At 56.2% G+C, this 21,130-nt stretch overlaps 1 protein-coding gene across 4 annotated transcripts; it reads left to right on the forward strand.

The window, feature by feature from the left end:
* The first annotated feature begins 1,215 nt into the window (after positions 1-1,215).
* Positions 1,216-9,447, forward strand: OPTC (opticin). Of its 4 annotated transcripts, XM_043569119.1 has the most exons (8): positions 1,222-1,433; positions 2,851-3,082; positions 3,814-3,952; positions 5,473-5,640; positions 6,538-6,740; positions 7,920-8,015; positions 8,458-8,655; positions 9,130-9,250. In XM_043569119.1, the coding sequence occupies exons 1-7, from the start codon at positions 1,240-1,242 to the stop codon at positions 8,626-8,628; spliced, it is 1,203 nt and encodes a 400-aa protein (XP_043425054.1). In that variant the 5' UTR covers positions 1,222-1,239; the 3' UTR covers positions 8,629-8,655; positions 9,130-9,250. The 4 variants fall into 4 exon arrangements, with proteins under 4 accessions (XP_043425057.1, XP_043425055.1, XP_043425054.1 ...); XM_043569118.1 differs by having other exon boundaries at positions 8,458-9,250; XM_043569122.1 differs by lacking the exons at positions 7,920-8,015; positions 8,458-8,655; positions 9,130-9,250 and adding an exon at positions 6,949-7,895 and having other exon boundaries at positions 1,216-1,433.
* The last annotated feature ends 11,683 nt before the right edge of the window (positions 9,448-21,130 follow it).

A 21,130-nucleotide genomic window follows, 5' to 3' on the forward strand; every position in this document is an offset into this window, starting at 1 on the left:
TGGGCACCCTGCTGGCTCCAGGGCTATCTCTCCCTCCACCAGCAGAGCCCCCGTTGGTGACTCTCTCCAGATGGTGGGCTACCAGGGCCACAGGAACATGCGTATCTTCGGTGACCGGGTCCTCGGGCTGGAGGATGCCTCCTCCACACCAGCTGGTGCCCGGGAACATTGCAGGCCAAGCACTGGCCCTTGGGCCAGGCTCTTCGATCTGCCCCTTCACCTGGTATGCCAGGGCAGAGATGCGTCCTGCCAAGGCCATCTGTTCTGAGGGCATCGAGGCACATGATCTCAGAACTGGGGTGGGGGGTGGGGGATGAGGTGACAAGAGGCAGGGTCATATGAACAAACGACAACTCTCTGGCCCGAGAGTCAGAAATCTAAGCCCTGGTCCTGGCTCGGTGTGACCTTGGGCAAGTCACTGCACCCAGCTGGACCTCGGTTTCTTCTCTGTTGGGTAAGTGGTTTGGACTAGATGATCGTCGGGGAGCTTCACAGCCAGGAGTCAGTATGTGGTCGGTGGGAGGGAGTAGGGAGCAAGGGGCAGCAAGGAAGAACCCCCCACCCCCAGGCAAGCACGCAGGCTGGCAGAATACGGGGGAACCCCTTAGCCTGAGGCACCAAGGAAAAGAGCATCTCTCCTGATACATACATCTTTGGTGGGGGGTGGGGGTGGGGGGAGAGGATTCTTCTCGGCCCCCTGAGGACCCCACACAATGCCTCCTGGCGTTCATGATCAGGAATTCCTTTCTAGGGTCCACCCTCAGTGGACTGAGAGAATTCCTTGTGTCCTCCTTGCCGTCATCATTGTCATCATCACTGGAGAACTTGAAGCCGGGTCTTCAAATCCTGCCCCAACCCCGTTCACCTTCTCTTTGAACTGCCTCCCTCTGGTGACTTTAGGGCAGTTACGGCCCCATGTTGGGGCTCCAGGTGGTGGATGGTGGTGTGGTCAAGAGTGCCTTAACTCAGCCTCTTCGAATCTTCGGGTTCCATCTGGAAAAAAGCAAGAAAGTCAAGCCCCATCCCTCTGAATGCTCCCCCCACCTGCTGTCTGTTCCCTTAGGGAGTCGGAACTGCCAGCCCCCTCAGAGCGGCCTGGAAAGGAGAAAAGCAGCAGACAGAGAAAGAGGAGAGAAGAGAGTGGGAGGTGGGGGGGGGGGGGGGCGGTACATGTGGGGGTGGCAGTGGAGGAGGTAGAGGGAGAGAGAGAAATTCCCGGCCACCGAGCAAAGGAATAGGATGGGGGACCCGCTGAGCAAGGAGAAGGGGGAACAGCTGGACACCAGCAAGAAGAGAAGTCTGATTGGCCACACGCTGGCCTCAGCCAGCACCCCGCTGTCTACCCTGGCCCACTGCAGACGACCTTTCCATCAGAGTCCCTACTTTTCCGGAGGCTGTGAGGCTCTGTTCCTTCGGAAACAGCATTGTGTGGGGTAAGGTTCAAGGTTTGAGGTGAGACTGGTGTGCAAATGAGGGGCTGTGGTGCAGGCTGGGAGGGACTGGGTGGGGGGCAGGGGGATGGAGGGAGTCGCAGCCTCTGGGCAAGAGAAGTTGGAAGGGGCTGCTGGGCGCTGGGGTTTCGGGGGGCAAAAGCTCTGATGAAAAAATCATTCTTGCCACTGCAGAGGGCTTACCCTGGGCCCAGCTGAAATGCACAAAGGAGACAAACGTGCTAGACATTTCTGCAGCTGCACTATCAGAAACACGCCGGCTCCCTCACACCCGCACCACACACATTCCTTGACCCGTCTGTGCCTCTGTGCAGGAACTCGCGCAGACGTTTCTGCTTACGTGCTCATCACGCACGCACGTAATCACTGGTGCACACACGCAGACATCTAGGGAACTCTCTAGATGTGTACATGCCCCCCCCCAACTACATGCAAAGAACACTTTCTGTTCCTGTGATCATTTGTTTCTAAAAAGCTGTATTGAGGGGTGCCCCCGGGGAGGCTCAGTCGGATGAGCTTCCGACTTTGACTTCGGCTCAGGTCATGATCTCACAGTTCTTGAGGTCGAGCTCACTGCTGTCAGCGGGGAGCCTGCTTCGGGTCCCCTGTCCCCCCTTTCTCTCTGCTCCGCCACCGCTTAGGTTCTCTCTCTTTCTCTGCAAACAAGTAAACGTTTTTTTTTTAAAGCTGCATTAAAAAAAAAAGCTGCATTTAGGAAGTATATTTTATAACTAACGTTCTTTTTACGTTATATGTCAGTTTTGAAAAGCATGAACTCTGAGCGTGCTAGGTGTGCCTTGGTTATTTCTGCACCTCCAGAGAGGAGTCCAGTGCCCGGAACATAACAGACACCCCATAAATGTTTGTTGAGCAAATGTGTGATGGATGCATAATCTTTTAAAAAGCCGCAAGGCTCCTTGATGATGAGATTTCTCTAAACCTAGCTTGGTGACTAATGATGGTACTCTGCGCGTGTGGTCGTTAGGACATTTGTATAAATGCACGAGTGTATGCCTAATTAGTAGGGAGGTGTGCAGACAGGGAGCCTTGCATGAGATGAGTAAACCAGCCTTTGCCAGGTGTCTACACGTGACTGTGTGAGCGAAACTCAGCGTGTGTGAGAGCCCACAGGCACTGAAGTTGGGTGGCGGTGGGAGGGGCTGGCAGGAGAAGCCCCCTAGACAGAGCCCCAGCCGTTAGGGGGCTTGCACACGCAATAGATGCACTGAGTGTATAACGACATGGAGTCGGCAAGTGTCGGGGTGGGAAGTGAGTCTTTCCCACAAAGCCCGAGAGAACCCTGCCTCTTCGACGGCTGCCCCTCCTCCTGCCCGTCCCCCAGGACTGGGCTCCGACGTGATTTAACCTCCTCCTCATTTCTGCTGCCACTTCCTCCCAGGGTCCCTATGAAGCTCCTGGCTTTCCAGATCCTGCTGGTCCTGGTGCTGCTAAAAGCAGGGACAGCTTCTCCCCCAAAGGGGAGGAAGAGGAGAGACCCGACAAACGAGGAAGGAGATTCTTACACGGTCCTGAATCTGGGGAACTACGTCCCTGACCTGGACAACTACGATGAGGTCATTGACCTGAGCGACTATGAAGGGCTCATGGACTATGGGGACCAGCTCCCTGAGGTAAGGAGCACACGGCAGACCAACTGTGTTCCCTGTAGGAACTGGGTGTCAGGGGCCTGGCCCCTCTCCAGCTGCCCACAGTGCAGGCATCTCAAGCCTCCACGTCTTTCTCCAGGAGGTGGAAATTCTTGTCCCTCCGTAGGAACTTATCACGTAGATAATGCTAAGAAAGAGGACAGCAAAAGTTCAGTTTCTTTGTCGGCTTCTAGTAAACTTGACGGGATCCCCCATAGAAGTCATACATCTGTAGCGCCTGCCGTCACATAAGACCATAAGCCACGTCTCACTGGGTGGGAGTCAGCGATGTCTTCATATTCTCTCTAGAAAAAGAAGCTCCAAACCCCATCTGCTCTGTCTTCTAGTCTGAAGTTCTTTCTCAGCACTTCCTGGCCTTTGCAGGGGCTGATCTGAAGCCCGCACCCGTTGGCTGCGTGAGCTCAGTCAGTGCTGAGCAAGAGGAAGCATGGCGGCCTGGGCGATCCAGAGATATGGATTCCAGCTCTGGACAGCTTGGCCACCAGCCGCCTCCTTGATCCCTGGTGCTCTCCTCTCTGGGCCCATTTCCTCCTCCATGTAAGGAAGATACTGGACCAGATGCTCTTTAAGAAGTTCCCTTCCTCCCTCCCCCTTTTCTCCACAGTGACTCTTTGTAAGTTTGAAATTGGTCACTGAGGTCCCCAGAGTCCAAAGCCAATAACTGGCCTACTGTGTGCTACGTGCTCTGTCTCCAGGTCAAAGCAGGATCCAGCCTGGGTCCTCCAACCAGGATCGGTTCCACTCAGAGCACGGTGAATCCAAGGACACTCTCGTCCAAGCCCACCATGACCAAGCCTACTATGCTGGGCCTCCCAGGCTCCCCAAGCAGCCACGGTGAGTTCACGGTCACAGGTCTCAGTATGCATAGGTCATGGGCCATGTAGCCATGACCCAGCCCTGGGGCTACTACAGTAAAGTGCGGTTGGGGTAGGGAGGGAAGGGTCGGGAGCTAACCTTTACTGTAAGGGAGAGTTAAAAGCTAACCTTTACTGTAACCTTTACTGTAAGCTGTCCCTACTGCTTTTTGCTGGATAGGAGGCCAAAAAGAAAAAAAAAAGAAAAAGAAAAAGAAAAAAGAAAAGCAAGAACTCCACTCTTCCTAGCAAAGCCACCCTACCTTAATTAACAGCATCACTAGGGGAGCGGGTTGAGTGGTAATTAGATTAGAGACAATTAAAAGCCTGTAGAGGAGAATAAATAACTTTGTGGCTGTCACTTGGCATGGGGGCAGATGAAGCAGTCATACTGCTTTTCGGCTCTAAATTCCCCCTTAGCAGCTCTCTTCCCCTCCCTGATGCCCTCCTGGAGACTGGGACACCGGCACATCTGACAATGAGGGGTTGGCACTCTTTGGGGATCAAACTGACGCAGAGGAGGGATGCAGTTAATTCCTGACTTGCTTGTCCCTGGTTCCTGTTCTCCTGAGATATTTGCCTTGGATGGATCTAGCGTATCCGGGCATCCGTAGGAACCCATGACCTCTCGGAGCTGTAGAACCCCAGGCTTAAAAAGACCATAAAAGGCCTCGGCTTGATCTGCCATTCAAGGCCTTGGGCTAAGGAGGGCCCTGAGGTCCTCTCGGCTCCACCCATAGTGGTCACTGCCTGCAAAGAAAAGCTGCCTCTTAATCTTGGGGCTGTGTCCCTGCTAACAGATTTCGCCCTTGAGTTGGATGAGCGGTGGCCTCCCGTAATCTCTTGTAGTGGCAAGTAACAGAAACTACCTGAACCAGTCAGTTGTATGAGCCAGCAAAGCCGTCCCAACTTTTCAAAGCCAGTTTGGGCTTGAAGGCCTGACTTATGTCTAATGACCACCGGTCATGGCATGAGAACAGGAGAGAGCTATTTCCTGGGATGCTGACACCATAAGAATGGGAAATGAATCCTAGGCAAGCACTGTCCACTCCGTCGTGGCTTCATTCTGCTTCTCGGAGCCAGACGGAACGTGTCTAACTCCTCGCCCACAAGGCAGATGGCAGGACCAGCAACCATTAGCCATTTCGCCTAGTTCTGCCTTTAGTTTATCTTCATTGTGCCTTTGGGGACCAGAGAGGAGCCCCTATGGAAAAAAGACCAATGGATGTCCTAGAAACACCCACACAGGCCCGGGAAAACCTGCATCGGATTGGGGCCTGATAAGAGGACCAGTGGGCCGAGACTGGGTGACAACTGGGTGAGGATCTGCTCCTCTTGGGTTGGGGGCTGAGGGCCGGGTCGGGGGCAGCCCACGGCACTGCCTCAGCGCATTGCGACATTGAGTTCTAGCCGTGGCTCAGACACTCCCTGGGGCAAGGGCCACTGGTTCCGGAGGCTGAAGGCCGTCTGAGAAGGGTCTCCCTGTGTTCTGCCTTGCAGCTGAGCCAGGCCTGCCTACCTGTCTGGTATGCGTGTGCCTTGGTTCCTCCGTGTACTGTGACGATGCTGACCTGGAGAGCATCCCGCCTCTCCCCAAGACAACCACTTACCTGTACGCCCGCTTCAACCGCATCAGCCGGATCCGAGCTGGAGACTTCAAAGGGCTGAGTATGTAATGCTCTGGCACAGGAGGAAGGCAGGACTGGCGGAGGGAAGCCCACGGGCCCTCCGCCTGGGCACCAGCCACACGAGCTGTCACACAGCGTCCCACCTGTGTTAGCCTTTCCCTGTTAGTTTTCAGTCTCCCCAGCTACCAAATGGAAATAGCCCCAAGTCTCCCTGATTCCTTTCCTTGAAGATGTTGGATAACAGAAGTGACCCGCCCACCTTTGTTCTCCCCAAAGCTCTGGAAAGCGGGGAAGGGGAAGATAGGATCAGGCCTCCATTTTCAGGATTCCCAGCCACTACAGCTCTGTGCCCTCCTGGCCTCTGGACAAGACCAGGCTACGTCGACTCTCCACAGCACTGACGCCATTTATCCATTTTTTGTTTGTCGTGTTTTCCTTAGGCCTTATACCTATTCCTATTCCTATTCCTATTCCTATTCCTATTCCTAACATTCCCAAGGCATGTTATTCCTATGCCTTATACCCTGCCTCAGATAGGAAACCTGGGCTCAAATCCAGATGCTACCACTAAATCCCATAGCCTTCCGGGCCATGGCGTCCTTTTGTGTCAACTAATGGTGAAGAGTGGGGGTGGGATGGGTCTAAGGATTGGTGGGCCTATTGGGTCTTGCCCTACAAAGGTTTCTACCAAACCCATATCCATGGGCCGCCACCACACAGGACAGAACTCCATGAGAAAGTATGGCCGAATCTGAGGGCTTTCCCAGGGGGCCCTGGTTTATCACGTCATTTCTTCTGGCTTGGACCTCACACGGGTGGAGAACTGGCTGGCATTGCCTATCTTTAAAAGGATGGGGCAGGGTACAGGTAGGTCCAGCAAGGGCCAGGAAGGATAGCGCGTCTCGTGACTTTCTGTATTCTCCCCCATACCCCATAGCAAAACTGAAGAAGATCGACCTTTCCAGCAATTCCATCTCCTCCATTGATGATGATGCCCTCCGCCTGCTGCCTGCCCTGCGGGACCTGATCCTCCCAGAGAACCAGCTGGCGGCTCTGCCCATGCTGCCCGCTGGCATCGAGGTCCTGGACGTCCGCCTGAACCGGCTCCAGAGCTCCGGAATACAGCCCGAAGCCTTCAGGGTGAGCCAGGGCCTAAAGTCCTCCATTTACCACTTGCCACGCATGCCCACAACCACACACACACACACACACACACACACACACACACAACCTTGCCCTCATGGGATGTCCCTGCTCCAACACTATCCTGGGTATGAAAATCAAACCCCGTTTTCTTCATCTGTTCCCATTTATTAAACTTTTTTTTTTTTTTTTTTTTGGTTTCAAGAAACTGATTCTGACTCCAGAGGAGGGTGTCTTACGACACGCCATCCCAAGAACTTCCAGGAAAAGGAAATGCAGGCCTCATGGGCTTGTTACTGGAAATGGGGGAGGGGGGTTGGCACCAGAAATGAGAGTCAGCAGCTCTCCCTCCGCCTCTTCCGGCACATGGCCTCTCGGCACGTCTGTCCCATTCACCTCTCGGCACCCGCAGCACCTACGCCCCTAAAACCTAGGCTGTGCTGTGACTTGCGATCGTGCTGGCTCCAACCCTAACCCTACCTAAAATTTGGAAAAAAGTGGGCTTTGGAAAAAAGCCCACTACTAACTGATTTTCTCTGACCAAGTGCTTGCGAGCGCATCCATCCATCTGATGGATCTCTGGCTGGCCACTCGTGCTGGAAAGGGCTAAACCCGAGGCACAAACGTGGCCCCTGCGACTGCCCCCTCAACGGGGCTCTGAGAGCTCCAGGAGTGGTGCCAGGGAGGCCGCGAGGAGGGGCTCACGCCCAGCTCTGCCACACGCACCCGCTCAGCCTGCCTCACGTGTGCTTGCGGCTCTCACTCTGCCGCTCCAGACGTTTCCAGAACATTCTCTTCACAGCCACTCCAGGACCAGATTTGGAGACTTCTCATTTGGGAAAAGTTGAGGCTGAACTGGGATGGCCCCTTGACCTCCCTCCCACCCCGTCCGCGCCCCCTCTCCCCCGCCTACCCCTCGCTGCTCCTCATTACCAGCTCCGGCAGGCTCCCCCAGCTGCCAGACCTCAGTGACAGCAGCTCTCCTGCTGCCCCTGGTGAGAGTTAGTGCCTGTGAGCTCCCGAGAGACTGGGCATCCCATCAGCACCCAGGCCCGAGCCTGACACGTGGCTGAGGCTCAGGAGGCCCTCAGTGAACACTGGGGCCCCGCTGGGCACCTGTCACTGCCAGGTCCCACGACCCCTGCCAGCCTCCCATGCCCTCTGCCTCCTCCCCAGGGGCTAGAGAAGCTGCAGTTCCTCTACCTGGCTGACAACTTGCTGGACTCCATCCCCGGGCCCCTGCCCCCCAGCCTGCGCTCACTGCACCTGCAGGTAAGCAGCCTCCCCAAGACCAAGAGCATTGCAGAGAGCCCAGGGGCATCCTGAGAATGCGGTGGGGTCTCCTTCCCAGGGAGCTTACTGGAGGCTTGGAGCCGAGGTCTTGCCCAGGCCATCGCCCACAGCCTCGGCGCGACTGCCTTCTTTTCCTTCCGAAGATGCTTCCTGTCCCTCAGCATCCTTCACCCCACCTCACCGGCAGCTGGTTCCTTCCTCTGTCTCCTCCTCCTCCTCCTCCCTCTCTGCTCTCCACATCCATCCTCCACGGGCCTTCTCTCCTCACCCCTTGCTGCGTGGCCTCGGCCTCATGTGCCTCGGTTTCTCCACTCCCAAGAGGGGAGCTGGTGGGGAGAGCGGATTGATCCGTGCCTTCGGCGCTGCCTGGGGGCAGACTCTCCAGGGGGAGGTTTGGCAGCCGTCAATGTGTTCTTTCCAGAATAACATGATAGAGACCATGCAGAAAGACGCCTTCTGTGACACTGAGGAGCACAAACACAGCCGGAGGCGGCTGGAAGACATCCGCCTAGACGGCAATCCCATCAACCTGGGCTTCTTCCCCAGCGCCTACTTCTGCCTGCCTCGCCTCCCCACCGGCCGCTGCTGCTAGCTCACCGCTCCCCGTGCGGCGGGAAGGGTGCGGGCCTCGCCTCCACGCGGTGGTCTGTCATCCAGGCCGGAATCGGCCCCCTGATCCAGTTGCAAAACTCACCCCCCGCCCCCTGCCCCCATGGGCTGCACATGCGCATGCACACACACACGCACACACACACACATGCACGCACACATAGATACACAGACACACATACAACAGATACACAGACACACACACATACACACATACACACAGACGTATAGACGTGCATGCGGGAACATAGACATACACACAGACACACGGACACGCACGCAGGCACACGCATACAGACACGCACACACACACGTGCATGCACACAGACACACACACACACACACACAGACATATAGACGTGCACGCGGAAACACAGACACACGTGCACACACGCGGGCACACGCACACAGACACGCACACAGACACACACGCGAAAGCGTCCCGCAGTAGCCAAATTTGCATTTTCTCATTCTCTTTCCTTAGCACCTTATGGCTCCTGACTCAGAAAATAGCAGCGTCTGGAGCAAAGCTCACTCCCATATTCGCCATCCGTCCTACCCACACAGAATGCCGGGAAGTCATGTACGAGGAAGAGGAGGAGGAGGAGAAAAAGAAGGGGGAAGTGGGAGAAGCAATGACATGCGGGAGCCAGCTCTTACTACGAGGCTTACAGAACCAATTATTACACTGCCCAGACTTTCGTAAGCCAGTGGCTGAACAGGGCTTTTATTCAGGATTACATTACAAGCTCGCATTTAGATATATGATGTTGAAAGCACATGTAATAAATACTCAAACTCATGACTTCCCAATTATTTTACTAGTAACCAATAAGTTCTTGAACTTACTCGCATCCGTGATGTAGTATACGGTGACGGGCCCCTGAGTGCTTGTTTTTCCCGACAACACTTTCAAGTGACATCACATTGGTAGTTTGAAATCGGCCACGGTGAGAGAAGTTCTACCATGGAAATCAATGCTACACATCGGGATTCTCTGAGAGAGAGAGAGAGAGAGAGAGATGGTTGTGAAACATTTGCCAGCTCACCACTGAGGACAGAATAGCTATTTCGCCCACCAGGGCAGGGTGGGGTTTCTATGAGGCTTTCTTTTCTTACTCTTCCTAGGCCAAGGGCTTCCTGTTAGATTTGGAGGGAGACATTCATAAGGATGGAGACTAGGGGCGCCTGGGTGGCTCAGTCGGTGGAGCGTCCGACGTCGGCTCGGGTCACGATCTCGCGGTTCGTGAGTTCGAGCCCCGCGTCGGGCTCTGTGCTGACGGCTCAGAACCCGGAGCCTCTTTGGATTCTGTGTCTCCCTCTCTCTCTGCCCCTCCCCTCCTCATGCTCTGTCTCAAAAATAAATAAAACATTTAAAAAAAATTTTTTTTTAATAAAAAAAATAAGGACGGAGACTGACAAGAATCTTCACCCGGATGCCTTCCTTGTAACGCTTACCTGTTCCTGGCACCCTGGGGACCCTCTGAGCCCGGCTCAGCCGGGGGCGGTTCAATCCTTCCCGTGCTCGCTTCCGTGTTTAACCACCAGAGGGCAGCCTTGCGCAAGGATAAATAAATAAATAACTAGCAATTACTCACCTGCAGCCTCGGGTTCTGGGCGAGGTCTGCTGTGATGGGAGATGGGAAGAAGGCCAACTATGATCTAGCTGACTTTTTCCTTGAATTATGAAGACAGGAGAGATGTCGCCCTTCTCCTTATAAGGAGATGTTGGGCAAGAGGGACGTAATAGATGGGCGCTTGGCAGCAGGGGTTGACTGAAGGATAAAAGGGGGTCGAGGCAGGCAATTGACTCCTTCATCCGGCAAGGATTTTATCGAGCACCTACCTGCCCGGTGCCAGGCACTGTGTTACATGCTGGTGATCTGATGATGTGCAACAGACATAGTCCTTTGCCTCCTGGAGCTTAGACTGGCACCGAAGATACATGCTAAACGGTCACACAGCCACACTATGCAACTCCTGACACACGTGATAAGAGGATTGTGCAGAATGCTATGAGAGCTTACAGGAGGGAGACCCAGTCTGAGGCCCGAAGACCTTTAAGAAACAACATCCAAGCTGAAACTAGACCAAGGAGCGGGAGTTAGCCAGGCACTCAGTCGCCACGGCAATCACTCGAGGTGGCGGTGGGGCGACGGTCCCCGAGTCCGGCTGGGCAGGTATGTGTCTGTGGCCCACGTGGAAGGGAACCCGCTCAAAGTTCTCCAAGTTCTTTGGGTCCTCAGGACAGTCCCGTACACAGACAAGTCAGGGGTTATTAGTCACATTCTTCAGATGAAGAAATCAAGAACTCCAGAAGATAAAGTGCTTACTGGAGCTCACGTGGCTAGCTGAGGCCTGAACCGAGACTCGATACATTTCACGGGCTGCAAATGGAGCGGGAAGTTGTTGTTTTGTTTTTTTTTTTAACGTATATTTTTTATTGTATTTTTGACAGAGAGAGAGAGAGAGAGCACGAGTGGGGGAAGAGGCAGAGAGAGAGAGAGGGAGACACAGAGTCCGAAGCAGGCTCCAGGCTTGGAGCTGTCAGCCCAGAGCCCGACGCGGGGCTCGAACTCGTGAACCACGAGATCACGGCCAGCGCCGAAGTCGGAGGCTTTACGGACAGAGCCACCCAGGCGCCCCTTGGAGCGGGAAGTCGTAAAGGCGAGAGGGTGCCCTCGTGCCTCCTGTGCTGCCGGCTCCCACTCTCCTAGAGATCCAGGGATTCCGGCACAACTGAGGCTGGGAAAACAGCCAATCGCTCCCTACCTTTCAAAACGGTAGAGAACAGCGGAATTTCAGAACAGTGAAGTCTGGCTCTTCCTCTTCCGTCTTCTCAGGAGCTCGTTACAGTGGGAGGGCTCTCTCTCTCTCATCCATCAGTTCTATCCTCTTCCATGTCCTTCTCTGGTTACAACAAGGCCTAGGCATACCACACCTGAACGCTTCAAGACCCCAACTGCAAGAAACCCTGTGTGGGAAAAAACAAAACAAAACAAAAACCAAAGAGAACTTTCCAGAACTGGATGGAGCCCCTCTGTGCTAGAAGCCACATCATACCCACATGCCCCAAGGTTAATCTGTGCTGAGTACAGAAAGTCATCTGACCCCCGCTCTGTGGCAGAGAAGGGGCCCAGTAGTCCCCGCGCTCCGGAATTGGCCAGATGCTGTAATAGAAGCTATTAGGCACATCACTGAACCCCAGCAACTACCTACCCCAGAGAACCCTACCCCAGAGAGGAGGGATGTTTATCTCCACACTGGGGACAGGGCAACAGGCGGTGGCCCAAATGAACAGAGCAGCACGTGGCAGGGCCGGGATTCAAAACCGCGTCCCTCCCGACACGGGGTCCCAAGTCCCGCTCTTGTACCTCCCTTGGGCGCAGGCACCTCTCTCCAGGCCAAAGGAGGCGGCGGCTCCCAAGGGTTTCTTTCCTGAGGCTGTGTTACTACCCTGGGCAGGAAGGATCTCCCCAGGGACCTGCTGCCTGTGCAGCTGTCCCCCAGCTCATCTCCCATTTTGGGCAAGGGAAGCCCAAGGAATAGGAAGAATGCCCTTGTTGGCCGCCCCCCTGAAGAAATTCTAAACGGTGCATCTGTCCCCAGGCCTCTCTGGAATCCGGAGAGGGGATGGGCAGGGAGAGAAATCCAAGCCGGCTCCCAGCAGCTGTTACATCTTAACAAGAAGGAGCTGGGGCTCTGGCTTCTCAGGGACCCACAGGCGTTAGGGTCAGGCTCCCGGCAGGGGAGCAGAGAGCACCTCTTTATGCAGAGTGAGGCCGAGGCACGTTGACTGCCGGACCGACTGCTGATGAGCAGTCCGAGGTTGGCTTCCAATCCACGTCTTCCAAGAGCAGGACTTTCCAAGCCTCACTCATCCGGGTCGTTAGTGGCCATCGGCACCGGTGCTCAACCTTGGCCACCTTGGTGAGGGCCCTTGCTCTCGGGTGGCTCCTCGGTGGCCATCCAGCCAGCGCTGTAGGAAGAAGCCCCGCCCCTCCCCACAGTCTTCAGACTTCTGTCCTGCCCTGTCCTGTGAGGAGGCGGGGGTGGGGGGGCAGGCAGGGAACCCCAGCAGTGGGAGTTTGCAGTGACCGCCCCTCCACTTGCCCGCCCTCAGATCCACGGCAAGGTCAGGGCCAGAGGGGACTGGTGGGGACCGGAGGGCGCCAGGAAGGGCTTCCTCCCCTGACCCCGCCTGGACTTGCTTCCTCCTGCCTTTTCCTTTAGTCCCCTCTGGGAATCATAATCTCTTATGCTTCCGCTGTGAATTTGCACTCTACGGAGCTCTTTCATATATGGGATCTCATTTACAGTCCCACCAACTCTGTGAGGAAGGTATTATTATCCCTGGTTTCCAGATAGAATATGGGAGGCTGAGTGATTTAAGAGAAAGATGACTCAACATATAGAGAAAACAAGACCAGGGGCGCCTGGCTGGCTCAGACCAAAGAGCACGCGACTGTTAATCTCCGGTCGCGAGTTCGAGCGCCATGGAGGGTGCAGAGATTACTTAACTGAATAAAACTTGAAAAAAGAGAAGGAAAGGGAAAAGCAAGACTGAGGGTGAGGAGGAAGGATCGCCATCATTTCTTGGGAATCCCGGTAGGAGAAACGCGAAATCTCATCCCTGCTGAGCTGCAGGAGCAAAGGATTGGTCCCCTGGCTCGGCAGCCCCCAAGGGCTCCTTGAAAAGCAGGAACTGGGAGAGCATCGCCCAGGCTGAAAACATGGGAGTCGCTCACAGAGCCTGAGTCCTGAGCCCGCCTCAAGGCAGTCCGGCCGGAATCCTGATGCAGCACACAAGGTAAGGGGGTGGCGGTGGCTTCTGAGGATCTGAGCTCAGGGAAGCCCTAAGGCTCAAGGACACACTGCCCCCCATCTCTGCCCCCACCCCGCAGGCGCGTGGGCGGCCCAGCACCCACATGCCCGTGTCTGCGTGTCTGCGCCCTTGTTGCTTCTGGCCAGAAGGAGGGAGGCAGACAGACGGGAGGTGGACCGGGCTGTGCCCCGCCCCCTCGGCCGTCTGGAACTCTCTCATCCTCTCCTTCCTCCCTCCGCCCCTCCCCTCTCCCCATGCTCCACGCCAGCTCAGGTTTGCCCCTCCTCTCTCTCAAGGTTGTCTCTCCAGCTGGCCCAGCTGCACCTTCTCCAGCAGCCACTGTCTCTCTCCCTCCCTCCGTTGCTGCCAGCCTGAACCAGGGTCTCCCTATGGGGGGAGGACGTGGCTTTTCCCCCACCCCTCCCGTGTCTCCCTCCTCTTCCAGGGGTGACACAGCCGCCAAGGGACCACCTTCTTCCTGCTGCACTAAAATAAACTCTCCAAACTCAGGCCTCCTTGTCTTTAGACCACCCTGTGCACCCCTCCCCGACTTGGCCAACCCTGCGGCCCTGGTCACCCATGAACACCTCCCACACACCCCCCCCGCAAACACCCCCCTAAGCATGCACCCAGAACACTCTCCCCCTCCTCTCCTCCCCCTGCAAGCCCTCTGTCTCCTTTCCCTTTGTCCCCTTCTGTGCCCCAGGCACCAGAACAAATAGCTTCTAGTGTTCTCCTGGCCTGGTGGTCCCAGCCCTGCCTTCCAGAATCCTTGCCTTTGCTGTATGTCTAACACACAGTTCATACACAGGAGGAAGGGCAGTGTTTCCCGCTGCAGCCACCTGCAAAGGGACCGTGGTACAAGGGAGTGAGCACTAGAATGAGAGTCCACAGCCCCAGGCCCTGACTAGCTGTGTGACGTGTGGTGGGTCACACCAGCACCCCACTCTGTCCATGGGTGCTCCCTGGGAACTCCCTGGGCCCCAGCTCCCTTGCTCAAAGCATAGCCAAGCCCGAGGGGTTTCATATGTACCCGCAGCCCCATCCCATTCCTAGTCCAAGAACAAAGACCAGACCCTTCCCTGCTGTTGGCTGCAGCACCGACCAGCACCGACGAGGAGATACCAATGGTGAATGAGAAGAAAGGGAAGCAGGGACAGAAAACAGGCGGCACAGGACATGTCCCGTCTCCCAAGTGCCGATCCGAAGTCAATTGCACTCTGACCCTAAAAGCTGACTTAGCTGCAAGCCCTCCTGAGCCCCTCCTCTGATCCCTGCAGATGAGGGAACAATCCAGACTCTCCCGCTCCGGCCCAGGAACCTTTGACAGGGACACCTGTCCTGACCCATCTTGACACAAGATGCTACAGGCCTTGAGCCACACGTTGTATGTAATCAGCATCCCCCCACCAAAGGATCGCCAACATGCCTGCTCAGGAGGGGCACTGTCTCCCCCAGAAGGGCCCCTGCATCCCAGGACAGGCTCCTGGGGCCCGGCACCTCTTTGGAGGAATCTAAGGAGTCCCCGGGAGACTGTGTCCTGGGAGACAGGTGGGAAGGTACGTTTGAACCTTAGAAACAAGCAATGGCAGGTGACTCTTTGGCCTTTGGAGGAGTGCTATAGGGTGGGGTGGGGGCAGTGAGGAGTGGGGTGGGCAGAGGAGAGGTGGGACTCCTGGCAGTGGCTCTGGGTAGTCCTGAAAAATACCAGGCCAGAAAGAGGCAAACAGCCCCCAAGCTGGGAATATTCTGCAGAGTAGGAAGGTATTAAGCAGTTACTCAGATGTTTCAAGCTAAGGCACCCTGCAGAGGAAGAAAAAAACAATGTAGTCTTCTGGGATTCAAGTCTTTCAGAGCATCCATGCACTTGGTTAAAATCAGCTTGCCGACGTAGATGCTGCTCCTTTCGAACAAGGTGGTCTGAAAATCAGGTCTTTCTTAAAGTCAGTGTATCAAGCATCATCCCTGCAGAGATTCTGGAAGGTAGAGAAAGAGGAGGAAGTGAGAAAAATCCAATATTCCACAGGCCCCGAGATTCCCCAGCGTCCTTTGGTCCAAGCCCCTGTGTCCAGGCAGGACTTTACCTGGTGCAGAAGGCCATCTCCTCTGGTTTTAAGGAACAGCCAGAGGTCCGGGAAAAGCAAGCTAGCCCGCCCCCGTCAGCAGGAAACTGTGCGAGCCCTCTGCCTTGCATGGATTACCACATCCAGTCCCCATAGTGCGGCCATGAGGTGGGCCCTGCCCATTTTATAGAAGAGCTCAGAGGCGTTAAGTTCCTTGTTCAAGGTCACACAAGTAGGGCAGAATGGAAATGACTGCAAAGCCCTCGGCCCTCCTGGATCGGTGCTGGGGGTCTAGCACAGCTGCTAAAACACCATCACCTCACACTTCCTCCGGGAGCCTTGCACATACAACACACGTAATAAACACATGCTGGGCGCGCTCCGGGGGCGCGGCGGAGGCAGACCTGCTATAGAAATAAGACTGTAAATGGCTCATTTTCTGCCCCTTCCCTCTCCTAGCCCACCCCCCCCCCCCCCAGATGGGGGCCCAGGCACACCTGGATTTCTCCTCCGAGCCTTTCCAATGCAGATCTTCTCACACCCCCTCCCTTCCTATCTATTGTCTCAGAGCCCGGCTTCTTGGCTCCAGAGCTCCTATTCACTGATTTCTTTCCGCTCCTTCTACCCCGAGTACAATAGGCTCCTTCCCTTATTGGTAAACAGCATCCCAACTAGCCCCAGGGGGGGTGTGTCCAGGAGGGGCGCTGAGCTCCCCGTGAGCTTTGGTCTCATCCCAGTGCAGATAGGAACCCCGGGAGAGGCGGCCTGGCCCCTCTCTTCCTCTCTCCCCACCCCCCCCCCCACAGTCTTGCACACCGCAGCTTTGGAAGACTAGGGCGACTGCTTCTGCCCTTTCTGGAGCTCAGGAACCATTCATTCATCGTGTGCCTGGAATCCCAGAAGAGGGAAAGCATTTGTTTGTTTGTTTGTTTGTTTGTTTGGAGCCACTGTCAAGCCAATTCCCACCACTCCATTCCCAGGGCGAGGTCTGGTGGGTGGGTGTCTGTTGCTTCCTGAGTACCGTCTAGGACCGTCTAGGACAGCCTGCGAAGAAGCAGTAATAAATACGGCAGAGACGCCACGCTGGAGAAAGGGGACACGCCCCACTGGGGAAGCCAGCAGCCGCGACTCCTCCATCACCCAGGCTGATGCGGATCCCCTAGCTCTCCATCCGGTCTCACATGGAGCCCGAGACTCAGTCTTCTGGGCAGGGTGGCGGAGGAACCCCGGAGGCCCACCAGCGATATTTACATAGATCCAGGCCCTGCCTCGGTGTTGGCCGTCTCCCGTGCCCTCCGTTGACTCTTGGAACAACAACCCTTTATTAAATGCCAAGCACCAGGGACGTTATGATAAAGACAGACAAGGTCCCTGTTCTCAGTGGGGGAGACAGGCTGTAATGGAATAAACATACAGTAACAGATAAACAATATAATTCAGACAAAGACAGATGCTAGAAGGCAACAGAATGAAGGTGATGTGGCAGAGACTAATGGTAGAGACCAGGGACATTAGAAAAGGTAGTCAAGGGGCGTCTGGGTGGCTCAGTTAAGCATCAGACTTTGGCCCAGGTCATGATCTCACAGTTCATGGGTTCGAGCCCCACATTGGGCTCTGCGCTGACGGTGGGGAGCCTGCTTAGGATTCTCTCTCTCCCCCAACTCTCTCTCTGCCCCTCCCTCACTTGCTCTCTCTCTCTCTCTCTCTCTCAAATAATAAATTTAAAAAAGAAAGAAAATGTAGTCAAGGAGGGCCTCTCAGAGGTGGTGACGGTTGAGCCCCGGCCTTCATGACCAGCAGGCAGCTGCAGCATAAGAAGTGAGGGAACCAGGGGCGCCTGGGTGGCGCAGTCAGTTAAGCGTCCGACTTCAGCCAGGTCACGATCTCGCGGTCCGTGAGTTCGAGCCCCGCGTCGGGCTCTGGGCCGATGGCTCTGAGCCTGGAGCCTGTTTCCGATTCTGTGTCTCCCTCTCTCTGCCCCTCCCCCATTCATGCTCTGTCTCTCTCTGTCCCAAAAATAAATAAACGTTGAAAAAAAAAAATTTTTTTTAAATAAAAAAAATAAAATAAAAAAATAAAAGAAGCGAGGGAACCACCGGGCTCTGCACAGAAAGAAGCAAACAGGGCAAGTGAATCCACAGGGGAGGCCCGAGGGGAGCAGCCAGTGCCGGGTGGTGGGAGGGGTGGTAGGTAGCGCCGTTCTGAGCATGAAGGTCCTGCAGGATTTCACCCGGGGTGCCATGGGTCCTTCTGCAAGGAGCTCAAACCCCCCTACCCCCCTTGTGTCCCTGTTCGAGATGCTAAAAGCACAGGGAAGGAAAGAAACAAAGTGTGATTCACCAGCTGGAAGGTGACAGTGATCAGAGCCAGTGTAACCTTTTAAGGGGGAAGAACCCGGTAGCTTGGAGAGGGTGATGAGTAGAAATGGGGAAGTGAAGGGGAGGAAGAAGGGAGACAGGAGCTGGGGGAGGAGTGACAGCAGGAAAGCCCTCAGGGCCGGGGCTTAAGGAGCAGGGACTGAGCAGCTCCCAGAGGGCAGCGGTAAGGTCAGGTCACCTAACTGCTCTCGTGCTGGGAGCATCAAGGAGACTGGAGCACCGGTGAGAAGGGTCCCCGCAGGAAGCTTCCCCTGCTGTGTGGCCTCAGGCAAGGCGCTTCTCTGTTCCTCTTCTCTGGGCCATGACAGGGTTGGTTTAGATGATCCCCAAGGTACAGTCTGGGACTCTGAGATGCCTCGTGTCCTTTTGTTTTCTTGACAAAGACATGAGAAGATAGGGCTTAAAGATGAGGCCAGCTACTGAGTCTCAGGGCCCCCCCCATGACACTCTGGGAACAGCTGCCCCCCACTGGGGGGGGGGGCTGCTCTGCTCCCCTTGGTGCAGACGGGGCACAGTTCCGGGGGCAGGCCCACTCGCTCGTGACATCTGCACACTGCCCAGACCCACCACCGTCCAGGAATGGCCCCTCCCTCGGGGACAGGAACTCCCGGAAGCTTCTTGGCATCTTTTGATGCCAAGACTGGGTGGGATGCAGCCGCCCCGCCCCCTCCCTCCACGGCAAGGCAGAGAAAGGGCCCCAGTGACCATGTCAACGCCACCACCCACCCAAGGAAGGAGTCTGTGACTTGAGTGGGAGAAATGCCCCCTGGGGAGCAGAAGAGCCTTGTCCCCTTGTGAGAGGGCCTAGGGTGACCAGGGACCAGGGCAGAGCCAAGATTTCAGGCCGTCCGTCCTCCCCACCTTGGTGCTTCGGGGCCAGCCTCCAAAGCCTGGCCAGCCCTGTCCTTCCTGGCCCCTTCCCTCTAGCTGGCTGCAGGAGCCTGGGGACAGCTCCTTTAATACACTGCCTGCTTTCTCATGCACAATAAATGCTTCCCCACAGAACCTGCTGAGATTTCCACCACATTAGTAATCAGTGCACAGAACAAGAGCTTTCTCTTCCTCTCCTCCCCCGCTCCTGTCTCTCTCCTCCCTTCTCTGTTTCTCTCCCTTACCCTTTACTTTGCCTGCCTCCTCCCCACCCAGCACAGCCACTGCCGCCTCCTGGGAAGCTGAGAAGGTCTATCATCAAATCAGGCTTTGGCCTAAGGAAAACGGGTTTATTTTCCTCACTGTGAGAAGGTGCCTGCCGACGGGACAGCTAGGGAAAGGGTGCATTGTATATTCAAAGCATTATTACCTCCGTGGCTGAATCGGGCCCTGTTTTCTCATTTCCCTCCGACGCAGCTCCTCTGCCCTGCCTGCACCGCCCCTCCCCCCCCCACCCCCTCCCCCGCTCCATCTTCGTGCCCCTCACTTGTGAGCCTTTGCCCGCGGGGCCCGCCCACGCCCAACCAGTCCTCCTTCAGTAATCCAGAGTCACTTCTTTCAGGTGCCGGGGGACCTCAGGCGCCGGGAAGAGAAGGCCTGGTGCAGGGGTGCGTGGGTACCCAAACAAATCATCAAAATACAGAGTGGTAATGGCTGCAGAGGTGAGGCACAGAGCCAAGGCAGGAGCCACTCACGGTGCCCCCGGGGCGACAGAGAGCAAGGAAGGCGCTCTGAAGGCAGGGTGGTCCGGAAGGTGCTGGAGGCGAGACCTGTGGCTGAGTGGGGGTGGGATGAAGGGCGGGCGGGCGACCCGTCCTGCAGGCCCATGGCTGGCTCTAGCTCGGCACAACCGGTGGGCTGGGCATGTGGTGCTGGGCAAGGCTGGAGCGGGGAGGGGTGGGGCGTGCAGGGCTGAGCAGGGGCGGGGATCTGGAGGGCTGGGGTCGGTATTTGGGAAGTCCTGTGCGAGGTGGTTTTGAAGGAGATGAGCCTGGGGTCTAGGGCGGGGAGCCGGCCTGAGGGTGTGAATTCAGAGCCCTGCGATGATAGATTGCGGGTGTGGGGCTCTGGGCAGAGGGGCGAACTGGATCCAGGAGTGGCTATGGGACAGACTCCCGATCACCCCTGGCCAGGGACCAGTCTGGGGACAGCCCGGTGGACGCTCAAGCAGAAGAGACACCAGAGAGGCAGCAACAGCAGAGGCGAACCACCCAGAAGGGAAGGAGAGGGGTCAGGCCTCCCGTGGAGCCAGTGTGGGCACCGCACAGCCCAAGTGCTCTGCGAGCAGTTTGGGCTCGCACCGCCTCTCCCCTCATCCCCTGGGTCCTCCTTCGGCCACCCATCAGCCGTCACAGTGCCACCTGCACGCTGAGCATCACTTGGCAGTCCAGGCCTCTAGGCAGGCTCCAGCGGATGGAAAATGCACGGCCCTCCTGCTCAGAGAGCTCTCTAACGGGAGAGGTGGGCACAAAATCCCCATTCATTAAAAAAAGCAACCAAGTAATATGAACAAGGAATGCACCGACTTGTCAAATTAGTTCACGCTAAAGGGACGCCAGAGAGAAGGGGCCGACTCGGGGAAGGAAGGCAGGGACCCCCTCTCTGGCTGTGGAGCCCTGGGACTGAGTGGGATGTGCCATCCATGATTCATAATGGATCAATCCTGCAGGGCCCGGCGCGCTGACCCCTCGGAAACCCCTCTCTTCTCTGACAGCTAATTCCATCTCCTTGGAGGCCTAGGGCAGGAAGGTTTCTCTGCGAGATGCACTCGGGGCCCTGCAGCCAGGATGAGAGATGAGCAGGCAAGGGCTGCTCAGGGCAGCCAGGGCAGTGGGGCTGAGCAGAGAGAAATATGACAGCAGAGCAACTCAGACACAAGAGAGGTTCCCCCAGGGGCTGGATGGGGGCAGTGGGGAACTGGCTCCTTCTCTCAGCCATCTCCCCTGGCCTGTCTCTCCAACCAGGTCCTAAGTTCTGTGACACAGGTGACACAGATTGGGGCCAGCTGAGAGGGCAAGGTGAGCCATCAAGGGTCCAAAAGATCATCTCTTCCCTCTTTTCCAGGACATCAATTGGGAAAGCCTTGGGGTGCTTTGGGGAGTGGCTTACCCAGCGGCTGAGCCCTGTTCCCTGTGCCAGTGCCCCAGAAACGGGCCCAACCCCCAGCTCTCCTGGCATGGATTCAGGCTCCGTTCCACCTCACTCCTTTAGGCGTAAAAGACACCGGGGCCAGCAGCTAGCAGAGGGAGAGACGCATCTCCTGGAAGTCGATCCGATCAGAACTCCATT

This window comes from Prionailurus bengalensis, chromosome E4 (assembly GCF_016509475.1).
Source record: "Prionailurus bengalensis isolate Pbe53 chromosome E4, Fcat_Pben_1.1_paternal_pri, whole genome shotgun sequence".
Taxonomy (NCBI): domain Eukaryota; kingdom Metazoa; phylum Chordata; class Mammalia; order Carnivora; family Felidae; genus Prionailurus; species Prionailurus bengalensis.

What these genes read in the sequence shown, in the direction of transcription:
- OPTC (XM_043569118.1), top strand. Translation starts at nt 1,240, where the DNA reads ATGGGGGACCCGCTGAGCAAGGAGAAGGGGGAACAGCTGGACACCAGC. An exon ending in TGGAGACTTCAAAGGGCTGA is followed by an intron (nt 5,641 to 6,537) that starts GTATGTAATGCT and finishes CATACCCCATAG; the next exon opens with CAAAACTGAAGAAGATCGAC. An exon ending in TACAGCCCGAAGCCTTCAGG is followed by an intron (nt 6,741 to 7,919) that starts GTGAGCCAGGGC and finishes CCTCCTCCCCAG; the next exon opens with GGGCTAGAGAAGCTGCAGTT.